Source organism: Numenius arquata, chromosome 7 (genome assembly GCF_964106895.1).
Source record: "Numenius arquata chromosome 7, bNumArq3.hap1.1, whole genome shotgun sequence".
NCBI lineage: Eukaryota > Metazoa > Chordata > Aves > Charadriiformes > Scolopacidae > Numenius > Numenius arquata.
Window position 1 is genome coordinate 57,248,867 of NC_133582.1, and position 25,445 is coordinate 57,274,311.

At 42.6% G+C, this 25,445-nt stretch overlaps 1 protein-coding gene across 1 annotated transcript; it reads left to right on the forward strand.

Annotated features, from left to right (window-relative positions):
• Positions 1 to 1,087: 1,087 nt before the first annotated feature.
• On the forward strand, positions 1,088 to 24,073 carry ANKMY2 (ankyrin repeat and MYND domain containing 2). The gene is made up of 10 exons (XM_074150519.1): positions 1,088 to 1,273; positions 4,454 to 4,518; positions 12,795 to 12,933; positions 14,832 to 14,930; positions 16,659 to 16,819; positions 17,955 to 18,169; positions 19,164 to 19,299; positions 21,364 to 21,492; positions 21,920 to 22,061; positions 22,568 to 24,073. Exons 1-10 carry the CDS (start codon positions 1,207 to 1,209, stop codon positions 22,789 to 22,791), a joined length of 1,377 nt encoding a protein of 458 aa, XP_074006620.1. The 5' UTR covers positions 1,088 to 1,206; the 3' UTR covers positions 22,792 to 24,073.
• Positions 24,074 to 25,445: the final 1,372 nt, after the last annotated feature.

Below are 25,445 nucleotides of genomic sequence, written 5' to 3' on the forward strand. Positions count from 1 at the left end.
AACAAAGATCGTTTTTCCACCGACGGTTTAATTTTAGAAAGGCGCTAACAAAAGGCAACGGCTCCAAATCCCCCGAACGCCCCGCTCCCCTTCTTCCCAATCCAGCAAAGCACGCTTCCTTCTGGAGACGCGACGCCGCCGGGGCTTCACCCGGCCGCTCCAGCCGAACAAACACCTTTTCCTGACTGGAAAAAAAAAAAAAAAAACAAAACACGCCCCGCCAACCGACACCATAAAAAGGAAAGAAAGCAGCCCCCGGGGAAGGAAGGGCAGCCGGGCACCAGGGCTGCCCGGCCGCGGGTGCCAGCCCGCACCGCCCGGCGGCCGCCCGTCCCGGGGGCTTCCAGCGGGCTCAGCAGCCCAGGCGCTTCCCCCCTCGCAGCGGCCGGGCAGGCGAGGGCGCACAAACCGTCGGGACGGCGGCATTTCCACCCGCCGGCACCCCCCTGGATCCCGCCCGGACCTGCCATGGCCGCCGCGCACAGGCCCCGCGCCTCGCCCGCCCGCCCGCCCGGAGCTGCCCCACCGCCGCCCGCTGGGGCTACGGCGCCTGCCGGGGCTGAGGAGCCGCTCCCGCCCGGGGGCGGCCCAGCCATAACGGAGGCTCGCTCGCCCGCCCGCCCGCCCGCACCTGTCGGGTGGTGTCGCGGTCCGGGGAGGGGAGGGCAGGCGCGGCGGCACTAGCGGCAGCGGCAGAGGGAGACAATGGAGGAGTGAAGGACAGACACATTGACACACGGGCGCCGCTGCGGCCGCCCCCTCCGCCCGGCCGCACCACTCCCTGCACCGCCCCGGGGGGGGGGGGTGGCACGGAGGAGGGACGGGAGGGAAGCCAGAAAGAATGGACAAAGGAAAAGCAAAACCCGCTTCTCAACTTCACAAAGAGGGAGAAGAGAGGAGCGGTCTCCTTATCTCCGGCAGCGCCGAGCTGGGAAGTCGGAAGAGGGGGACGACCTGCACACAATCCCCCCCACGCCGTGGAGAGAATGGTTTTCCCCGCGGCCGGCCCCTGGCGAGGCGGAGCTGAGGGAGGAAGCGGCCATGAGGAGCGGGGCGGGGGCGGGTGCTGGCGGGCCGGCCGCGGGGAGGGGACGGGCGGGGGGCGCTGCGGGGCCCGGGGTGCCACCGCCAGCGGGCTGAGCTCGCCACGCCGGGCGGCACCGTCCCGAGTCCGCCTTACCGTCTGCGGGAGGTAGGGGGGGCGCGATGGCTCCCCCCAGGAGAGGTGACCTGAGCCCGGAGGAGAAGGACTTGCTGGGAGTGATCGCCACAGGTGAGCCCGGCTCGGCTCTCGCCCCTCGCCGGCGGTGGGCGGTAGCGCCGCCCCGGCGGGCCTGGCCCTCCTCGTCGCGGCCTGGTGAGGCTGCCGCCGGCGCCCCTCTCGGCGGAGGCTGTGCTGCGCCCTGCCCTGCCGCCGCGGGACGGGCCCTGTGGCAGCTCCGGCGGGCCTGGTAGCGCGCGGGCCGCCCGTCCGCCCCCGCCGCACCGGCCCCACCGGCTGTACCCAGGGAGGGTTTGCTTTCGCAGCCGGCGGCGTTAGCGGCGGCGGGAGAAGGGCAGGCCGCGGCCCCTCGGCGGGGGCGCTGGAGTCGTTACCGGCCGCGCTGGCGCGGGCCGCGGCCGGGGCAAGGCTCCTCGGGTCGCCGTTGCCGGGGTCCGCGATGCGGGCCGGCCTGCCTGCCTTCCAGCCCTTGGGCCCCGGCCCCCTTCTGCCAGGCGGGGCGAGAGGCTGTTCCCCCACCCGGCGGGGAGAGCCCGGCCCGCTCCTCTCCCGCTGGCCGTGGCCTGAGGCCTCCCGGGAGCGCGGAGGGGCCGGGCGTGGAGGGGTGCGCGGTGCTGCTCGGTTCGGACCGGGGAAGCCCAGCTGTGAGGGTCTAACTCTGCCAAGGAAAACTTCTGTCTTCCTTGTGCGCGTCCGTATTAGTCACGGGCGTTGACATTTATCTACTGACTTGTGTTAATATGCTGGGGGAAAAAAATGTGTTCTTGGGGATAATCCAGTTCTTCAGCCTGTTACAGGTTTTTCCTACGTGTTCTTGCCAGACCAGGATGTCCTTGCAGACAGGACGTTCTTAAATTTACAGAACTTGAGCTTGTCCAGGGTATTGTGCGCCTCTTGTACCTTCTACTGTTTTATTTTGTGTTTCATGTAAGCACTGTGGTTTCACCATGTTATGTGGCGCATATGCTTATTGCTGGGGGGCTTTCTATCATGCTTCTCCTAACAGTTGGATTTCACGGTCCAGCAATGTGAATTCCGCAGCCCTGTCTAAATAGTTATACTCCAAACGGTATTTTGAAAATGATGAACGATGTTTGTTATTTGGAGATAAACTGAAAAGATGTGTTCCATGTATTTCTATACGTAGTTTTGAGGCAATTTGAACCCATAAAATTTTTATTTATAATTGAGAGAGAAGCCCCAAAACTATATTAAAATATTCTCTGTGTCAGAGGCACAAGCATAGAACGGTCAGCAATTAATTTATTGTGAATCAGAATCAGTTTGATCGACTCACTTTAATCAGAGCTTCAGGTTTCATCTTGCAGACACTTCTATCTAACTTACCTGATGCTTATGATTAGGGTCGTGGGATAATTCAGGTTAGAAGGGACCTCAGGAGGTCTCTAGGCCAACCTTCTCCTCAAAATAGGTCAGCTGTGAGGTCAAACAAGATTGCTCTGGGTTTTATCCCATCAGGCTTTGAACTCCAAGGATGGAGACTGCAGTGTCTCTGGGCAACCTCTTCTGCTGCCTTACTGGGCTCATAGTGAAAATGTTTTTCCTTATATCCAGTCTGAAGCTTCTTTTTTCCTCACAACTTCTGTCTGTTGTCTCTTGGCCTCCTACCATGCACCACTATGAAGAGCCTGGCTCCAGCCTGGCTCTGGCCAACTCTAGAAGTCTTGGCTTCCGCCAGTTTAGTGTCTTGTTTGGAAAACCTTCAGTGTTTTGTCATGCAGAACTCTGAACTTATAAATGCAACTTTGCTTTGCTTTACCTTACTTGCATTAAAATTTACTTTGAAGATTAACCCTTGAAGGCTTGCTCTTTCTGATGCTGCTTCTTTTGCTGGGATGCCCTTCTGAACTACTCCGGGTCCTAATAAGCTTCTCACATGTTTAAGATGCCTATATATGTATATATATCTGTATGTTTGGGACAGTAGGCTAGTTGACAGTGCCCTGACTGTCAGTTAGTGTATTTTATTGGGTCTTTATCAGGTTTGTGAGATGACTCAGGTGACTTTTTCCCTGAAAATAATTATTTTTTTAAAAAATGGCTAAAGAAATTTGTTTAGTATAGTTAAACCACACCAAAAGCTTTATGAAAATAAATTAATCCTAGTATTTGTAATACTCTTTTGAAAGAAAATGAGCAAAAGCTGAAGTTGCAAGAGCTGCTTTGCTGAAAATTTGCTGGAAGAGCACCTCCTTGTGATATAGTGAAGATAAACATGAAGCCTATCATTAAAATGAAGGATGTAATGTTTATTTTTATTAAGGACATCAGTGCTGAAAGAGCTTTGCTTATGACTGAATCAGTGATCAGAAGTTTCTGTTAATTTGCAATAAATTTAATTCCCCAAAGTTAGTCTCTTTGAATGTTCTTTTATTTCGATTTGTTTGAATGCCTGTTGAAGCCGCTACTGAATAATAGCCCTTCAATGGGCTTTAAATCAGGTTCTTAGATTTGTGGCTTAGCTGAAAGGATTCTCGTAGCAAATTGAAAAATACAAAGTTACGGCCTATTTCTCCTTGCACAGATTTTTTCCAGACTTCAGTCTATTTATGCATTTGGCAATTTTTAGAAATGTCAGTGATCAAGCTACCTCAGTCCTTGTCTTTTCCTCCTCTGTTCTCTGTTACCAAATGCAAATTCTTTCCACTTTTGTGCACCTGGGAACTGCAACGTTGAAAATTCCAAATTTAAACAGGAAAGGAGATGGGAGTAAATGATAAAGCCTATTTCATTCAGACCAGAAAAATCTTTGAAATGGGACAATTTATTTTTGTGAGAATTTAGATAGCTCTTAGGCATAAGATGCTCCAAAAGAGGTGAAAGTACAGAATGTGTTAAAATGCTCAGTATCGTATTACTCATTCAGAATTGTTCTGGTGCTGTCTATGAAGAGACGTAGTAGTGTCCTGTTCTTGTGTGTGTGTGTAGATCAGTTTACTTCACAGAAAATGGATGTTTACTTCTAGCGCATGCTCACAGACTACTCTTTGATGTTGTGACTTCTTGGCTTTTAGCTTCTAGAACAGAGCACTGTTCGTTCCTAAGCCTCTCCACTAAGAGTGATTGATTTATTGATGGTTAATCTACAAAGATTTTGACTCTAATCACAAATGGAACTGATCGTTTTCCTCTTGATTCTCGATATATTCCCTTTCTCACCCCTCTTTTTTCTCTTTGTGTCTTTTTTTTTTCTTTTTTTTTCAACTCAAGGAAACACCGAGGAGGCTGGAAGGCTACTGGGCAGCAAGAATGTCCGTGTCAATTGCTTGGATGAGGTACAGCCAAAGTGTACAAGCGTTATGCTGGGTTTAGCAAGGAAAATACTAGGTCTGAAGGCCTTCTTGTTTTTAAGTAACGTTGCTATACAGAATCCTGGAAATCACAGCTATTCTGAAGATATTTCCAGCCTGCAGATGAATAACGAACCTTTGAAGAGCTCTTACTTTTTTTTAAAGACTGTTTAAAGATTAGTATTACTTAAGGTTCTACGCTGTTTGTATTTTCTCTCAAGTTCCAGCATGAGCTTTGGTGTCTGTAAGGTAAGATGAACACTGCAGCGAGACACACGGAGGGGTGCTCCCTGACTTCTTGTTACCTCCACCAAAGGACTGGAGTCCCTTTGCTTAGAGAGCAGCAGACGATGCGGGTAAAGAATACCTGTCCCCATCTCACGCCTGCATCTTGTCACCCAAAGCAGAACCATAAACATACTCGGAGAGTGAGCAGCGAGGTCAGAAGCAGAAAACACACTCGCTTGTAGAGACAGATGTGATAGGTAGAAGATAAAATCCTTAAGTGCTACCTGGAGATGGAAGGAAGTTTGTGGAGAAAGGGACCTTGTGTGATGTTCATATCTGTTTCCCGTTCTCTTTACAGTGTTTTTCTAAAACGTGCAACGTTAATATGAAGTGTAACATGGAAGCAAAAGTAATTGCCCACCATGCGTGTTAGATCAATGTGGTGTTTATAAATTGAAATGTCAATTTGTGGTTTTTCCCAACTTTATCATTTTATAGGATCACTGAGAAATTCAGGCCAGAAGGGACCTCAGAAGGTCTGTAGTTCAGCTTCCCCCTCAAAGCAGCTTCAGCTCTGAACTCAGATCAGGTTGCTCTGTGCTTTATCCTGTCAATATTTTTGGGAAACTGGTTCCACTGCCTTACTGTGCTTACGGTGAAAATGTGTTTCCCTTATGTCTGAACCTTTATTTCAACTTAGGCTCATTGTTTCTTGCCCTCCTGCCACCATAGCTGCAAAGTGTGGCTCTGTCTTCTCCATGATCTTCCTGCAGGCACTGGTGCCTGTTGGGTCCCACCAAAGTCATCTCTTCTTCAGGCTGAACAAGCCTAGTTCCTGCAGCCTCTCTTCACTGCACAAGTGCTAAAGTTCCCACCGTGTCTTGGTGGTACTCGGCTGAACTCGCTGCACTTCAGCTGTGTCTTTGTTGTACTGGAAGGCCCCAAATTGGACAGGGTATTGTAGATGTGGTCTCATGAACGCTGAGTGAAGAAAAATTATCGCTTATTGTACTGGTTATCCTTGTGGAATACTGTTAGGCTTTTTTTTGTGCTGCCAACGGATCCATTTTCTGACTGTTCTTAAATACAGTTAAATATTTAAACCTTAATTGCTAATGTATGAATTTCAACAAGCTTCTGACAAACTAGTCAAACTAAGCTTTCCAGTAAACTTTAGGAACCCAGAATACAATGTAAGTATGTTTGCGAGTGTGCTTTATTCTCCTTTAAAAGCTTTTCTTGCAGTGTAAGTGCTGAACGACTGCACCCTTGATGCAGTATTAGCGCAATGTGCAGGATTACTGTTGAGAGGATATGGTTTATTAATAGAAACCATAACTGAGTTATGCCTCAGGCTATCGTTAAAGAAGAAATAGTATTAACAACACTTGCCTAGTGCTTGCATCTGACCAAATACACCCAAGGCACATAAGGCTTAAAGTTCGTGCAATGCACTTCTTGCAGTGCCCTTTTTATCCCCAAGAGTGGTGTGTAACGATGGATATCGAACAGGAAAGGGTTCAGATGTGTTTAGGATTCTTAATCCGTCAGTCATCTGGCATCAACTTACAGAGTTTTTCTGTTATAAACCGTTTTCTGTATCTATGCTTAAATAGAGTGTGTGAAACCCCCGTTAAACATTAGCTTCATCTGTTATTCAACGTTGCCATGACTGGAGACTGCTTTGAATGAATCGGGTCTTATTTTCTTCCTCTGTGGCCTTAGCTTTTATCCTGAAATTCACATTATTATTTATATTACTACTGTTACTTACTTTATTAATGTTAAGAAATGAGGAAACAGAGCCCTGAAAATTGAATGCTTAGATATTAAAATAGGAGCACAATTCAGTTGGGAACTAAGAACTCGTTTCCTTCCTTAAAGTCCTTTTTACATGAGAGAATCCACAGAATGAGCACAGGTTTAATGTAAATCTCTTCTGTTTGTGGTACAGCAAACATGGAGAATGCACAGGATCCAGTAGCAGGCTGTTACTTATTGCACTACCTGATTTAAAAAAATAAACACATAAGGCATCCCTTTTATTTTTGGTTTGACCATATATTCTAACTGCTTAGATCTACTTTCTTCTCGATTAAATCCTGTTGGCAGTTGGCAGTCTTTTCTCTATGTGCCTTTAGACAAGGACCACGTAACGTTTTAACATCTTTGAAATGCATTGACTTAAGTATTATGCATGAAGTTGTTTCTTCAGTAACTGAGCTATAACCATGACTCTCTGCTGAGTCCTTTCCAGTTGTTTCAGCTTCTTCCTTCAAAAATGTAGGCACGAGCTGGACACAGTGTTTCAGCATTGCTTCTCCTGTTGTTACATGTATTTAAAAAATAAAATACCGCTTCTCTAAGTCTATTTGCTTTTCCTGCCCATTTGCCAAGACTTAGGCTTCACCTCCTCCTATCTTCAGTGCCCTACTTAAAAGCAGAGTAAGACCTCTTTATTCAAATTAGTTTCACAGATGCCCATCTTCCAGAAGGTTGTAGATATCCAGCAGATACAGTCCTGTTTTTTTCCCCAGTGTCCTTTTTGACCAATTGTTTTGTTGTTTCTTTGTGGATTTAGGTAGTTGAAGAAAGAAAAGATGTTTAGGCTTAATCACTGTCTTTATGAAAATAGAAATACGTAGCTCTTCCACAAAACTTGTCTTTAACAGCTTGACTCCAGCAATTCTAAAATTCAGGGGCATTTAAGCTCAGGTGTCCCAAAATATTAGGAAAAATAGATGGGAAATGGATGCAAAAAACACAAATATTTTTCATTTAAATGCACACCGCATAGTCATTTTTTGTCCTATTTTAAATGGGAGTGGTTGCTAATTTGGAAACATAGTATGGAAGAAAGTGTTCAGGAATTTTCTTTCCCCTGGGAGCACAGAGCTTGTACATAGTGGTGTGACTTCACGTTGGCAGTTTGCTGGCTTTTAACTCCATCCATTTGCAGGGTGCGGCTAAGATCTGTCAGATTATTAGGGAAAGGCAGTCTAGAGGAAACACATGGGGTTTCTAGCTGTGGAAGTTTCCTCCAGTCATGGTGGTAGTTGAGGTTGCAAAGGAGGGCTGTGGTGCTCCAATCCCTTATTTTCTGCAGATCAAGCAGAGAGACTTGACCTGGAAAGACTTCACAGTTTTTCTATATTTAAAATAGCTTTAAGGTCGTTTATCATCTTCTTGTACACAGAAGTATCATTTGGCATTAGCAGTGTTACGTTTTTTTCCTGTAGTTTGGTAATTCAGCTGTTCACTTCTGTAATAAAATACGTCTTTTAGAAACAGTCCACTCTGTATGCTAATTGCAGAACTGAATACTTTCTGGGAATTACAGCAGCAGCCTGTTTATTAGTGTATGAGGGATGTGTAGCTTTCCTCATGCTGATTATGTTCAGTGGAGGGTTCTCAGTTAATCTGTCTCGTTATTCCAGTGAGAACTTCCTGTGCTAGCAGAAAATGCCCAGGTCCTTGGCCTTTATTGAGGAGAGAGAGTTCTGTCTTTTGATGGTTTTTACGTGCTATTTCAAGATACACAAACCAAAGAAAATCCAGCAGCTATTAAGAATTATCTGGTTTCAATTCAGGTCGCTGACTGATGCAGACTTTAACTTTTCATCGCTGCAGATGAACAGAAAGATCATCAGAGGAATCTAATGTGTTACATATGTGAAACCAGCAGCTCAGCAGGATGACTATAAAGGAGGAGAACTATAGCTCTGATCGGCACTCACTGAACAGTATTTCGTACTCTAATTAGTTCAGACTTAGCTATAGCTAAAATTATTTGTGCGTGTATTTGTTGACTACCTTCCAAATCCTGCTTGCCGTAAGTTTAAGGTAGGTAAGGGTGATCTTATTCAAAAGCTTTAAGGGTGAAATTTCTAAAAAGGCTTTCATCCAATGAAAATTCAAGATGTATTTCTAGACTAGCAGCGTTCAGGACCATTTCTGTTAAAAATCAGAGACATTTTTACAGTCCAGTCCCAAATACCTGCCTGAACCAGTCTTAATGAGTTGATCTAATTTTGGTTAGTGCTCTTCCTTCTTATTTAGGAGAGTTGATTTTGAATACATACATCAACTAGTATTCCTGCTCTTTTTGCATCATTTTTTTTCCTTTGTAGTAACTTCCCAAATACTGTCTCAAATAAAAGCCAAACCTTCAACCAAGGTGTTTGGTTTGTAATTTTCTGAATGAATAGAACTGGGTTTAGTTGCCTGAACCTAAAAAATAAGCTAAGGCACTCTCTCCATGTTAACGTGGGGCTGGGTTCCTCATTACAAAATGACAGAATGGTTTGGGTTGGAAGGGACCTTTAAAGGTCATCTGGTCCAACCCCCAGCAATGAGCAGGGACATCTTCATCTAGATCAGGTTCCTCAGAGCCCCGTCCAACCTGACCTTGAATGTTTCCAGACATGGAACATCTACCACCTCTCTGGGCAACCTGGGCCAGTGTTTCACCATCCTCAGTGTAAAAAATTTCTTCCTTATATCTAGCCTAGATCTACCCTCTTTTAGTTTAAAGCCGTTACCCCTTGTTCTATCACAACAGGCCCTGCTAAAAAGTTTGTCCCTGTCTTTCCTGTGGGCCCCCTTTAAGTACTGAAAGGCTGCAATGAAGGCTCCAGACAGGCCTTTCTTCTCTGGGGTGAACAACCCCAACTCTTTTGGCCTGTCTGGGCTGGGATAGGGAGAGGTGGGTGCTTTAATACTGTCAACGTATGAGTGTTTACAGTAGTTTTCAGCTCAGGTTTTGACAGCCCTTCCCCACACTATCTAGGTAGCTGGTATTCACATGTGCAGTGTTGTAGTGTCCCCCAGTTCCTGCTCAGGGAGCTGCTCCAGTGTGACCCAGCTGATGTGTGCCACATCTTGACCGAGTTTCCATGGTTGAGGAGAAGGGTGAAGTGAGCAGAAGTGTAAAACACTGGAAATGTTGGGTCCGCTTGGATTCCTCATTTCTCTTGAGTAGCACGGGTCTATGTGGCGACTTCATCAGTGTGTTATCCACAAAACAATGGCTTTTAAAAATATACATGCTTCTTGTCTCTTTTCATACAGTCAGCGGGAGTGCTTAAATGCCCACAGTATAGTAAGTTTTCTGCCAAATATGCACAGGTCACCGGGATGCAAGATGGTCTGGGTATTTTTTTTGTTTGTCCCAACTCTTGTTCCCCAGGCACCCCACACTCCCCGATTCCTCTGGTCAATGAAGGCTGAGAAACAGTGAAAACTTCCTCCAGAGTTCTTAGAAGGCAGAAGGTTACTTTTCCAGTTTATGAGCCTTATAAATTTGTTTTTTGTGCATCCTGTAGAATCCTCCACCTCTCCCAGGGGCTAAAGATGGACAGAGGGACTTGCTTTCTTCTTGCCCTGCTTTGGGCAGTGAAGTCCAACCCTTGCCTGGTTCTGGTACTCATCTGCCCCTTCTGCCTCCCTTCTTTTTTTGCCGCCTTAGCTGATTCAGCCCACTGAACCTGTAGTATTTTTTCTTTTTCTTCAATTGGCTCCCCTACCACGGCAGCATTAGGTCAGCTTAGCCCTTGGAATCCCATCCTGGTATGTTTTTAGCATCAGGAACTGGAAAGGGTGGTGTGTCATAGCTGGGCTGGCTGTGCCGTGAGGCATAGCCCCGTTGTGCCAGGGAGTCCTTGCTGGTTGATGAGCTGAAGAACCTGGTGAAGGGTGGTGCCAAGCAATTTCTAGAGGCGCTGCAAACTCTGTTCCCCTTGTACAGTCACACGTACGGGGAATACTTACAGCCCTGCAGAAGATGGGAGGTGTTAATTTTGCTGCCTGCAAAGTTAACAAGAAACTGGGGAAAGGTTAATTTTTGTCCTAGGGAATGAGGTTAAAAGACTGTATTTTTGGACAGAAGAATGTTACACAGTAGCTGCTAGAAAATGGATGCTTCATCCTATGTTCTATGCTGGAAAAAGAAATAATCTGTCATGTGGGTGCTTAATAAACTGTCTGCTAGTTTAGTCTTTTAAGTATGTTGTATTGACAATCCAAACCTCATCTGCCAGAAAACAGACTGTTGCTGGACCTGTCTTTGATGTTCACCCTGAGAAGAGCATTTTCACTTGTCTCAGTTTCTGCATAGGGGCGTAATACAGGAGACCAAGCCCTGTCAGCTTTTGTAACAACTGTCCACGTTTTCTGCTTCATACGTTTTTTTGATCCACGCCACAGCCTGACACTTTCAAAAGTTAGTCAAAGACTTTTTAAAAAAGTTTCCCAGGAGGAGGGGATGACAAAAAAAACCCCAACCCCAACCTTTTCCTTTGTCCTGTAATCTTCAGACAGATTGTTTAATTGAAACAACTGGCATTCAAGATAGAACCAAACTTGAAGTCATTGTTTTCTTAAGGTTCCTTCTCCAGTCCAAAACCTCACTGTGTTCATATCCCCTTTTCTGTGCTACTAAAGGAGGCAAATCTGTACTATGGCTCCAGACTGGGATTGGCCCATAAAAATTGCTGTCAACATAACATATAATATAACAGATTTTATATATGAGGATAGAAAGCCGTTACTTACCTTTATAGGACCATAAATGAAACCTAGCAAAACCAATGATAAATCTCTTTTATGCTGTGAAGTGCTCTCTTCTGATCTTTTGTTTCCTTTATGGCAGTTGATATTGCCGTTTACAAAAATATTTCAGGTTACTAAAATATAATGCATCAAGTCATAATTTTTTATTGTTTTCAGTTAGGATAGGGAATAATGAAAATATAATAGTTAAAAATTGTATAATTTTATCTTTCCCAATTGCCTTCACCTTTAGGAAATTTTTGAAAATTATACTGACAAATTTAACTCCACTGGGTTTTATTCTAGCGTAAATTGAAGCAAGAAATACATTAAGGCTCAGTGAGAATTACATTATTTCAGAGTATCCCATTACCATGTGTTTACAGAGTTGCAGTAATGGTGTACATGAGCGTATTCATACACACAGCCTTAACCTGCAAAAAAAGGTAGAAAATGCCATTTTGATTTTCCTTCGGGGACAAACTAAAGCACAATCCCTCGTATTCAGCGTTAGAGAACGTTCTTCGGCAATTACCGTGTCTTGGCTGATAACGGGAATCCTGACTGGATGTTAAGTGAAAATAAACAGTGTATTGGAAAAAGTGCATCAAATTCTCAAAGCGGAACGTCGTGCAATTTTCTCGGAGTTGTGCTTCTCCCTGCCCTGTGAGAGGGACAGACCCTGCACCAACAATTCCCCCCGAGTCCGGAAAATTTCCCTGTGGCTTTGCCCGGGTTTGAATTTACAATTACACCAGTGCGACTAATAAAAACTCAATGCCTCCCTTGCTGGAGCCAAATGCATTTTGTACTGGTGCCGTTTATCAAAAGGCAAGCTTTGGGACCGTGTGGCTGTTTGAGTCTAGTTAGAGCTGTGCATCTTCACAGGGGCTTTCGGAGCCTTGCCTGATACAACATCGCAGACGCGACACCAAAAGGGTGGATAAATGGGAGAGAGGGGGATAGCACGATTACCAATAATCATGACTAAAAATGAGCAAAATGGGTTTCACAAACTACAAATATTTGCAGTGGCAAAAACAACGAGAGCCTATTTCTGATTTTCTTGTTGCTTATCATATAATGTGGGTAAAAAAGAAATAACTTAGGTACCTAACGTATTTTCTAAAATAAGCTTTTGCAGCTAGTAGAAGCATTAGCTGTCTTTAATGTCTTATACAGAAGGCCAGTGACAAATGGGCAGTAAATGGTTTTCATCTATTGAGCACTGGTCTGTTTTCAAGTATATAGCACAGCATAATCAGAAGCGACAGGGGAACGGAAAATCTACTGCGTGTTGGTAACCATATATTTTCATGAAGATTCTGTGAGCTTTTTTTATTGTTGCTAACTTAAATATTATGGGAGGCTTTGGTAGTTACACTGAATATGTATGTTCAAGTAGAAATTATCAGTGGTATGAAGATGAAGAGATATAACTAATCCTTAATTGTATGCTGCTTCCTTCCTCTGTCTTTCGTTAGCATGGCATGACCCCCCTGATGCACGCAGCCTACAAGGGGAAGATAGAGATGTGCAGGCTGCTCTTGCGACACGGGGCTGACGTTAACTGTAACGAACACGAGCACGGATACACCGCCTTGATGTTCGCCGGACTTTCAGGTAACCTCTTACTAAACTGAGTTCACTGCCATGAATTAAATTTTTTAAAGGAAATCGTCAACACCTTTTTATTACTCAGGTTTACTGTTACTTATGTGAACCACGCGAATGCGTCAAGACCAGTAGAATCATCAGGACAGCGGAATAGGAGCGCTACAGTTCAGGCTTGGGATCTTTTTCCATATAAAAATTGATTTTGTTCAGCATTTTGAGGCATATAGTCTATCCATACTTTGCCCTGTTTGTTACGGATCTCAAAATTCAGTCTCCTGTGACGGTTTTCCTGTGCAGTGGGATACGTTCTGCTTAATTATACTGTGTTATACTGAAAAAGATGCTGAACCAAACTACCTTTTTTAGGACTACAAATCGGTAGCTTTTAGTAATATTTGAGGCTTGTAAATTAATTCAGTATTTTTTCAAATTTTGCCTTTCTCCTACATTATTTTTACAATTATCTTGTGGGCATTTAGAAATGTATTTGGTAAGTTTTAAAAATATTTTTTTCTCACATTTATTTTCTCTCTCTTGGTAGATTTTTTTTCATGAGAGCGCCTATAGCTGTGTTTTTCTCCTCTCTCAAGTGGTGGTTTGCACCTTTCCTCTTGCCATTCTTTTTTCCCGATGAAGCAAACAATTATTTCCTTGAGTGAGAAAAAGACACTACATAAAAAACATTGTTTCTTTGGGGGAAAATATTAGATTTGGGAATATTAGGTTATTATATTATCCTATATTTTAATATTAGTTTATTTTAATATATTTAATATATAAATATTTATATCTTCTTTACTGGACCACTTGCGTCTTCCCAAAAAGGAGATTCTAGGGAAGTAAGATTTCATAGTAGGTAGAGTTTAAACTCTGCCTTCTCTCATCGTAAGTATAAAAAGAGAAAGGCATATGTGTGTCTGTGGATCTGAACTGGACCATCGGGGTGCTTTTCTGCTAAAACTTTGGTAAAAGGATTTGGGAAATTTCAGCATTGTGTGGCACTGAGCAATATCAGAGCTGCAGCACACAGATGGGAACAAACTCTTAGAGGCTGTTAAATGACTGCAGCTTTATGGAAAATACTGGATTTTTACCATTTTCTCACAGCTGAGCTTTTAACTTGTCATCCCGGGTTTGAACGCTTCTGAATGTTGACTTTAAGGTCTGTTATCTGTGAGTGCAAAAGGTACACGAGCCCTACTGACACAACGCCTTCGTTTCTGAATCAGAAACATTCGTTTCCATCCACCAACCCCTTCTCTTTTTTTTATATTCGCTTTTCTGTACTCAGCATATGCGCAAAAACTCTTAAAGTAAGAATAGCTTTGAAAGCAGAACCAGCACGAGTGGTGACAAGTGTCCTTATTAGTCTCTGAAGGGCACCAATTAAGTCATCTAATCTTCCCATCAAATTTTAGCTTCATTTTACTTGGTATTTAGCCCAGTCTGAACACCCAGTTCCCGCTGTGGATCGAGGAACAATCTGTTCCCTTCTCTTGTGCTCCTGCTACATAATAGCACTGGATTTGTTTTTCTTCTTAGAATAGCAAATGTTGAAGTGTCAAACTAGATTAGTAGAATTTGCTTCTATATTGCTGTCCAGAGGGACCAAGCTCTAGTTATATGTATTTGACTCTCATAAGCTCCACAGGGAGCTTAATGTATATTACAGAGAGGAGGGTTATACCCTGCCTGGATTTAGTTTTTACTTTGATTTGACCCTCTGGAACCATAAATAAGGAGGCAGCACCGTGCCTTTCTCTCAATCCATTCTTAAAATAATAACATGAAGAACATTCATTTCCCTCAGTGTTATTCCTGGGCTTTAAGAAATTCACTCACGTAAAGAATTACAAGTTGTGGTTTGTTCTCTTTCATTCCCTGTATCTTCCCCCCAAATTCAGGAAACAAAGAAATCACCTGGATGATGTTAGAGGCTGGAGCAGAGACTGATGTTGTCAACTCCGTGGGAAGGACAGCAGCTCAGATGGCTGCTTTCGTGGGTAAAGTGAAAGTCTCTTACCATTTTCTAAATTCCTAAAGAAGTAAAACGTTCGTTTCTGATGCTTTTTATCGGAGAAACGCTATTTAATGACCTGTTCTGAACTGACACAGTTGTTCAGCTTTTTTTTTTTCCTGTTACTGACTGACCCGAACCTGACTAGAACAAGAGAAAAGATTTGGCATTCCAGTAGGTCTGATCCTGAGAAAAAAAGGGCGTTTTTCTGCTGTTACGTTTCTTTCGTCTTTTTTTTTCCTAAACCCTTTTTCATCCTTAACCCATCTTGAGAGTGCTGGGAGATTCCTGGATTAATGTTCCCAAATATACCATTTTTTTTCTCTACTTCTAGCAAGGACACGTGATAAAATAGTACCAGAAAAAGCGGAGTCATTTTAATGACTGGGCTGTTTCTGTCCGTATGACCTTCCCAAAACCCAGAAATGAAGACCCGTATTTTCACTTGCACGCAACCTTCTCATATTGTTTAAGTGTCTGAGAACTCTCTTGCGAGTCCATCAGGTGTTCTGGATTCAAGAGCCTACCTTGGCATTTAGATTTACTTCCTTGAACAGTGAGTTGGTGCAGTTTCAATTTCAATCGTATCTCATTCTGGTCTTTTAAAGAGGAAAAAATTGCCATTACTCGAGGTTTGGGCAGCAAAACCCTACTCACTTAATATGTCAGAGAAGTCAACTCCCATTAATTATACTTTGGATTTGGAGAGTCTTTTCCAATGTGATGCTGAATTCAGTCAATAGTGAATGGGGAATGTTATCTCCGACACAATTTTGGAGAATTCTTGTTTAAAATCTCATCACGTCACTAAGAACGGATAAATATTTTCAGGCATACTGAGATATGCTGCTCTGTAAAAGTCTGAACGTTGGAATCCGTTCCTGTTCTTTTTTATTCTCTGTCCAATCGACACTAATTCATCTGTCTGTGTGTGGGAAGCGAGGGTACTTCTTCCCCTGTCATTTGTCTTACGCTGCGCTCCATTAGCTTAGAACAGTCTCTTCCGAAACAGTGGAGGGTTTTAAATGCTGGAATTTGCTTGGCTCTGTCGTCTTCTCCCGATTCACAGGATCAGCGCCAAGATAAATCAATCAATTTAAAGAATGCGGTCTTGAACTAGAGAAGCTAAATTTTACTTTCCCTTTAGCCAAGTAATCCATCATTTTGTCAGATAGAGCAAACAAGAGGAGGGTATAACTTCTCTCATCTTTTTACTTTCATCACAGTCCTTTTTTTTTTTTGGTAAATTTTAAGCACGCTCTGTTCTTGTCATTTCTCCTGCATTCAGTTAATAAAGTAGTGTGTGTTTCAGTCTGAAAACTAACAAGCCCCAACGCAAATGTCGTTAATTTTTGAAAATACAATGTGGAGAGAACTTTTCCTGAGAAATTTTAACCCCGGTGTGACACTACCAGTGTAACGCAAGTTTGGGGAGAAAAACCCATTCTCTTAGCTTTGGCTTAGCAGGGAAAAAGGACGCGGGAAGGGCATAGAGTTCCCAAAATGGAATTTCAGGAAGTCATTCCCTGCTGGGAGTCAGTAAGTTACAGCTACTGAACGTAAAAGAACGGCAAAGCGTATCGGGCTCAGCTTCTGCGTGGGTAATTCTCACCTGTATTGCTTAGATCTGATTTGGGTTTAGGTCTTTTTGTTGTTGTTTTGTTACTGTTTCATTTCAGTGGTGATTTTTTTTTTTTTTCTTGTGTGCCTGTAGGTCAACATGACTGTGTGACTGTCATCAACAACTTCTTCCCGCGTGAAAGGCTGGACTACTACACCAAACCACAAGGCTTAGACAAAGAACCAAAACTGCCAGTAAAATTAGCTGGGCCTCTACATAAAATTATTACTACAACTAACATGCACCCTGTTAAGGTGAAGCAATATGTAAATTGTATATGTTGGCATGGGAACTGTTTCTTTATGTCACAAAGTGTTCAACCCTTCGGAGTCCAACTGAGATCAAAAGCGTTATCCATTCATTCAGATGCTTCTGAAAACGAGACAGAATCGGGCTCAGCATTTAGACACGACTCAGAAATGAAGCTATTTCATCCTTTATAGACACAACGCGTTCTTGAACTAACACCTCTCAGTGGAGAGGTTCTTACTTTTCACATCAATAGCCACAAATAGCTTTCGGGTTTGGCTTTTCTCTTTTTTCCCCCCCTTGAAATGAAAACATAAAACAATTTCCCATCTTAACAAAATCTCGTCGTTCCCTCACTGCTTGTCTCAGCACGTATCTTCCTGCCTCCATCCCTGGTTCACCATAGTAACATCTACTGCTGCTGGCTCTGAAAGTATGGGAAAGAGATGTTTATTTTTACTTCCCACTATATTTGCTGAAAATAATGTGTTCTATGGGTTGCTCTTCCAGTGTAGTTCGGTGCAATTAATACACCTAAATTCAAAGCCGGGTTCCTCGGGTTTGCCATTCAAAGCCGGGAGTTTGGCAGCAGCTGCCAGCCAGGTGTCTGCAGTACATACACACAGTAACGCACCGCTGGCAGATAAGTTAATGAGTAGAATATACAGTTTCCTCTTCAAATGGTTAATTTGGTGCTTTATTAGTCTACCTGAAGCGTTTCAAGAGCACGTGAGGTCAATGTGTTCTGTGAAACTGCTTAAATCATACAAGTCCCGTTTGTTTTAGGTGTTCGAAAGGAAAGGGATTTTAGGACAGCCTATGGTAGTCTGTGTAACTGTTTCTTTTGAAATGGTTTTGATTCGTCAGGTTCTTATTCTGGAAAAATCCATAATATTTTCAATACTGGTCTTAATTTGTAATGTTTCTTTTATGGGCACTGTGAATTACAGTATTCTAAATAGTAATACTAAATAATGACTGAAAAAAGAAGGGGAAGGCTGCACAAGGTGGAAGTAGAAGAATATTAGAAACTCCACTGAGATTTGGCTACTATGAGCTATACAACCTTTAATGCTAATGCACAAGTTGAAAAACTATTAGTTCCTAATCGGATTACATTTTCTTCACTCTTTCTCATAGATTGTGTTGCTGGTGAAAGAGAACCCTCTGTTGGCCGAAGTAGAAGCGCTGCAGAAATGTTACAGGGTTCTGGATCTGATTTGTGAGAAATGTATGAAGCAGAAAGATATGAATGAAGTACTTGCTATGAAAATGCACTACATCAGTTGCATCTTCCAGAAATGTATTACATTCTTAAAAGAGCGAGAGGATAAACTGGATGGATTTATCAAAAGGTACGTATTTCTACAGAGAGGCCTGAAGCTGCTTTACAGGTACCAGAGAAAGACAACTGTAATAATAGATTGGATTGTCTGGGATAAAGGCCGTGCCCAGTTGCAGTCTCACACACACACCATGGAGCACCACAGAGCAACGTGTAGTGGAGAAAAAGGGGAGCGATGGGCTTGAAAAAAAGGATTTCTCAATGTCCAGTATGGATCATCTGGGAATATTTCTATTTTACTCTCCAGCAGTCAGACAGGGGGAGAGGTTTTTTTCCAAAACACTTAAGCAACCAAGAGCTGCAAATCCCCCCTGGCTCTGGCTGAGGTTTGGATTCTTAAATCACTTGGATCTTCGGAACCTCCTCAGAGTTACCAAACCAGCTGCCTGATCTTAAGTATCAGTTAATGGCCTGGCTCTTAGAAGGACCACATTGCCCAGAGACCTCAGCAGATTTCTGTGCGATGCTGAAAATAAACAACGCAGTCAGCTTTCACATACTGAAATCAAATAGTTCATCAGCGATCCATATAAAAAAGTAGGAGCCAACCAGATAAATAGAGAAGCATCAGGGCTAGAACACATTGTTAAGCATAAGTAAAGCAGAATTTGTATTTTAAGGTAATGTGTATTCTTCAGTGGTTTTTTTTTTTTACAATGCTCATTTTTAGACAAAACAAGGCATTTTGCTACTTCAGTGTGATCAGATACTGGTCTACCTGTAGGTGATTATTTTTCTCTGTGTGGCTGAATTCATAAGGAGTGGTTTCAGAGCATACATTTAGTTATTTTATATTTCAAAATGACCGTGCATTAGAATAAAAATAATTTCATTTGCATTTTAAACACTGTTACGTTTGAGGTTGTGGAATAATTTTGCATTCGAATTCTTCTCTACAATTTGCTAGAGGACAGGGTCAGGAGGAGAGTTACAGCGCGCTGGGTATTTGTTCTTGACCATTTACTGTGTGACTTCTTATTTGACTTCGGTTTTAAAAAATCTAGTCTCTTGAAAGGGAGAGATAAAGATGGTTTCCCTGTGTATCAAGAGAAGCTAATTCGAGAAAGCATCCGAAAGTTTCCGTACTGTGAAGCTACGTTGCTCCAGCAGCTGGTGAGAAGTATCGCTCCTGTTGAAATAGTAAGTTTTTCCTATCAAGAAAATACTTTCTAAGCAGCTGGCACAGTAAATTCAGTTTAAACTAAGCCATCCTTCTGTTTCCCAGCTTCTGCAATGTATTATATTAAGCGAAGGTTTTTGAATGTCCCTGAACTTTCTGGCAAACTGGGATTTTATTTTACATATTGTAGGGAAATGCTCTAAAATACTTCAACTAGTAGTTTTTTCCGATGCCCATGATGAATGCTTAAATACCTCAGCTTTTAAAGACAATTGGAACAGTTTGTTTCTGTGTCAGAGCTTTCTTTTCCTACTCTATGATGTGTATTTAATTTTCCTTTGCCAATTTGCTTTCACAAATTGTACATTCAGACACAGCTGAAACCCATTTCGCGCTCTTTTTTCACAATGTCTAAATTCAATTTAGTATCAAATCATTTCCTAGATTTAATGCATTTCTAGTACACACAAGAAGTTGGTAATGTATGCTGGCAGAAAAGGGAAAACATTCTGTGAAGCTCCTTTTATCACAGAGAGAGGCACGAGGATGCAATATAGAGTAAAATGTGTATCTAAATTAGGAAATGAAAATTACAGGTAAAAAATCTAACTTTGGTTTTGCTCATACATCTTTGCCAACACACTCCTCGTTATAGTGCTATTAATTAGTTACGATAAATCTTACACGAGAGTTGTTACTCATTACTAAGAGTGATCTCTCTGGTCTCTGGGAGCTAGATGTTACATGCACTAACACTGGGGAAATGGAACAATTTAGTGACGTGTTTGGATTATGCTGAGTGAATTAAAAATAGCCTCCATCTTAAGTGGCTCCAGTCTCCTAAAGCGTCCCGAGGCTTAATGCCATCCCTGCTCTTTGTCTGAGCCAGAAAAACAAACACGAGCCATGGTGATGCATTAAGACCGGCTTTAGAGTAAACATCTTCCTTCCCGTCCCTTGTTTCTTAGCGGAGCTTGCAGTCTTTTCTGCCTTCTCCCTTTAGAGAAGTACAGTCGGTTGCAATGGATTTCTCTCCATTACGCCGAACCGGGAAGGAGGAGATGCTATACATTTTTAATTGTCTGGAAGGCAACCGGTACTTGCGTTCCGTCAGGGCATCTCAGCACTGTCGTAGGTTGTGATCACACATATTCCATGGCAGTCCTACAGTTTAAGGATTTACTTAGTGCCTGAGCAACTTGGGATTTTTTTCCTCTAATGTTTACATTGTTGTCCAAAAGAATAGTCGTAATTTCTGGTTACCAGTAAAATATACTACATCTTCCTGCTTGTATTGCATGGGGAAGATACTGCAAATAATATATAAATGATAACATGCAAAGAATTGTTTTGACGATTGTGAGTTGTGACTGTTTGGCCTGTGGTATCTGAGGACATTGAGCATAAAATATTTCGGTGACAAGCAAAGTATCTTTCTGTGTGCCAGCACAGAGACCCGTCTGTGGAGACCTGCTGCGTGTGATCTACAAGCGGATGACAGTGTGTAAAGAACACAGAGTTCATTAATAGTATTATGAATAATTTACAGAGTAAAAATCATAGAATTGTAGAATGGTTTGGGTTGGAAGGGACCTTAAAGATCATCGAGTTCCAACCCCCCTGCCCTGGGCAGGGACACCTCCCACCAGACCAGGTTGCTCAAAGCCCCATCCAGCCTGGCCTTGAACCCCTCCAGGGATGGGGCAGCCCCAGCTTCTCTGGGCAGCCTGTTCCAGTGTCTCACCACCCTCACAGCAAAGAATTTCTTCTTGATATCTCACCTAAATCTCCCCTCTGTCAGTTTACAACCGTTACCCCTCATCCTATCGCTCCACTCCCTTCTACAGAAGTGAAGGACTAAGTTAACTTTATACACAAGAATTTACCTAACTGTGTAAATGTTAGGTTGTGGGTGTTAATTGAAGTTCCACAATTTATTTTTATGTTCTTGCTGCTAGGGCATCTTCAGAGAGGCTGCAGCTGGCAGCTTGCAATGCTTGTTTGTTTTGGTTTTCGCTTAGGTGTCCCTCTTCATGACAGTGTTGTCTTTTAATCTCCTCCCCGCCTCTCCTCTCACCTTTCAGGGTTCTGATCCTACAGCTTTCTCTGTCCTTACACAAGCCATTACTGGCCAAGTGGGGTTTGTGGATGCTGAATTCTGTACAACTTGCGGGGGAAAGGGAGCAGACAAAAGATGTTCCGTATGTAAAATGGTAAGAATCCGTAACTAGTTATAATGAATCACAAAACCCGGTGCCACTGAGGTGCTGAGGATTTTGAATGCTTGACTATTTGCTGGGTAGAGGTGTGAGGAATGGCTTGTATTCCTGCACTGACAACGTGCAAGCTCAGCTACTTCTGGGACAGGTGCCTGGAATTCCCAAGTAGGAGTACTTGGAATTCCAAGTGTGTATGTTTAACAATTAAGAGTAAAATTTCTGTATGGTCAGCGTTAAGAAAACGAACTATTCTTTATAGAGTTTTATATAGGTTAGAATCACTCCACATGACCTTACGCATTGCTTAAAAATACCACTAAGTAATATACATAGAGAGCTGTAACTTGGTACACTATAAAATGCAAAAATATTGTTTATTTTTAGTACATGAAGATGAATTTTTAGCTCTGGTACCTTTCAGGTGATGTACTGCGACCAGAACTGCCAGAAAATACACTGGTTCACCCACAAAAAAGTCTGCAAGACCCTGAAGGAAATTCATGAGAAACAAGAACTAGAAGCTGCCAAAGAAAAAAGGAAACAAGAAAAAAAGCAAAAGAAAGGTTAGGATCTCTAGTCCGCTCGCTGAAACCAACGCTGCGTTAACTGCACCACGAGGAACACCAGTAACAGGTCTTAAAATCTGTAACAGCTGAGGTTGAAAGAAAAACCTTAGTTGTAACCTAAGAGCACACTTGCGTTTGTCGGAGTTCTGGTCTTTCCATTTACAAATGCTATAAACTTTCTAAAATGCGGGGTTTGATGCTGGAGTTACACAGGTTTCTACAACCACAGCATTCCGAGTGCTCCAATACGTATTAAAAAGAAGTATGGCAAAATTAAAGATAAATTACTGACAGCTTTGTGCGGGGTTAGTTTCAGAGTAATCTTACGGCAGCTCAGGCAGAACTGTAGTGTCTTAAGGCTTTTTTTTGATGAAGCTTGGTTAAATTAATCACTTTGGTAACCGATGCAAAGTTTCCTAGTGTTTATTGCTCTTCGACAATAAAAACGTTTGCCTGCAGACGAGTTCAGCGTTTACTGAGGATGCGATTTCTCTTTTGTTCAGATGAAGCGCAACCAGTAGAGGGCAGTTCTCCAAGTGAAGAACAGTCTGATCCTGGGCCAGATGCTACCAAAGAAGCGGATCCAAATCACGCTCCTGACCGAGGGGAAGAACCTGAATTTACCAAAGAGACGGAGGCACCAGCCCCACATCCTGAAAGTCCAGCGGAAAGCGAGACTGGCTTAGCTGACATCGCTCTTCAGAAAATTCAAGGTTCCGAGGAGTAAGAAAAGGACAGGAAGGGACTGAGTGTTCTGGCCGCGTCCCTGTACCTCAAGGGTCCTAAAGATTCTTTTATGCTGACCGTGCCTGAGTTCTTACAGCATGGCTTAAGCAGGACAGCATGTCTCTGTTCATCGCGAGATGAAATACTGCCTAATTCCTCCATAAATACTTCAGGCTCTGTCGTAGATTGTCAAAACGTGTATTTATTATCTGATAAAAAACTAGAGCGGCATAGATCCATCTGTACGCGCACCGACAGTAAGCAGAGATCTGTGAGTTCTGTGGTTAATCTGCCACTTAGTGGGAAAAAAAAAAAGCATTTGATTTGCATTATTCGTGTTTTCAGAACCTAAAATCTATTTTAATTCTAATTGAAATATTTTTTTCTGCAAGTGCACAGAAGTGTAGTTGAAAGCATTGGGAAGCCAACCGGTAAATTGCTTTTTTACACCGTTTTGTGCACCTTTATCTGAAGGAATTCAGTAGCAGTTAAATTCTGAAGGTACTCACCTGAATTCTCAACTTTTCACGACGTTTCTGTACGTATTTCTGACTAGTGAGTGCACAACGATACTATCTATTTTGTATCTAAAGGATACTGCTGGTTTAGATGTCTCAAGCCGACTGTGAAATGTGTGTTTCAACAGAATTATTTCACTATTGCTTTGGTCAAAAATATTCCAGGTTTTGTCAAAGTCTAATGAAGGGAAGACCAGAATGATGCAAAATATTTTGACTGACAAGAATAATGGCTTCTAAATCTCAGCTTTCAGGTAAAGATGCTTCAGAGCACAGTGGAATGTTGCTTATGAATTATTTCATAAACAAAAATGATGCTTAATATTGCTAATGCTGAGTCTGGTCACAGTGAATTAAATGGGAAAATTCCTGTATGCATTGATACAACTGGGATTTCAACTAAATACCGTATCTAGAAAATAGCTTCCCTTAACTGTCCTGTTTTCACTCGGATTTACTGCTGTGTCTCGGAAAATCCATGGGAATGATACAACCGAAAACATCTCTTGCTGCATAACAAAATTTGAGATTCTCTAATTGTTGGATGAATAACTGGTGTTTTGAACACGGCAATATCCTTCAACTCCTCAAAGCAGAGGAAAAACGCTATTAATTTTTTACTATTTAATATATTGAAGGGTTTTGTTTAATATTCTGCAAACTGTAAGAGTGAGGATATGTAAATGCACCCGTGCAGGGAATGTACCTGTCTCTTCATTTCAAGGATGAGAGGAATAAATTGTGAAGAATAAAGGGAAGTTTTTTAAAAGAACCGAGCTGAGTGGCAAGTCTTGTTCATTGCATCTGTTAATGTTACTTAGAAGGAACTTAAAGCAGAAGGAAAATTCATGTGCAACTGAGTCATTCCTTGTCAAGGCTTTAAGTGACCAGCCAGCTGCGGAGGGCAAAGCCAACAGCCACACTTTTGTACCTTCAAGGGTGTGTGATTTTCCCCTCCACCAGCAAAAATGGAGTTCTCGCTTCTTCAGCTGGTTTGCAAGATGTAAGAACGTGGCAGCTGTGAATCCTTCCAGGCTGCTCCATCGCGCTTCCCGCTCCCTAGTTCACTTGCAGGCTAAGTGTTTTTTCATATCTACTCTCTCCTCCACTGTTGTCTTCACCTTGGGAAATCTGATTGAGTTAAGAACATCTCAAAGCTTCTAAAACCACCTGAGCAGATCAAAGATTATATATGTATAAATGAACTCACTGTTGTCTTCTCTGAGCCCATCTTGCTCAGAAAAGATTACAAGAAGTCATGTTAAAATTATTTAACAGTTACTACTGTAAAATAAATATTTTCTTTTCAAAATCTATATTCTTTGGGGAAAACGTGAAATTAGTTGCTAAAGATTCTGTAATGAAATTCTGTATGTTGAAATACTGCATTGCAACATTCTCTGAGCAGAAAAGTGAAACAATTCTTCGTTTCACTTTTGATTAAAGAAAAATTAAAGAAGACAGCGGCAGAAAAATATTCCAGACCAGAAATACTGTGCCTCTAATTCGATCCAAAAATTTGAAATCAATGAAATTTACTCTGAAATGACAGAGTAAATGACAGCTTCCTACCTTAGTCCAGCTCCAGGTTCCAAGCGGGATACAGTCTGCTTTCAGGGAAGCTCTTAAATTCAGCCTTTTCTGTGTCTGTTATGACATGTAAAATCTACAGCTTCTGGGATTGTGAAATCGCCACCATGGAATGATGGTGTCATAGACCACCTCCACGAGCACAGGCAGCTTCAGAGTTCCAAAGATTCAAGACAAACGAGGGACTAAATTTACTAAATCCTAAAGGACAGTTACTCAGGGAGGACCTCTTTGAGAAAACGTGTTAGCCGGAGCTCAGTTTGGTCTAGTTTCTTTGTAAACAACTCATTCAATTTGAGAAATTAAACATTCTTGAAACCTAATCAAAACCAAGCTGTTGATCTACCTTTTAAAACCGCAAAGAGGTGGCTAATTTAAGGGCTTGTACCATTAAGCAAGAAAAATAAGGAAGCAGAAATAAAAACGGAAGGAATCTAACATCAAAGAAGGTGAGAGGAATTACAAGAGCCAGCAGAATGCCCCGGCAGCACCCGAGGTAAATGGGGCCATGTATCGGTGACGACAGGAGTAGGGTACAGGCTAGAGG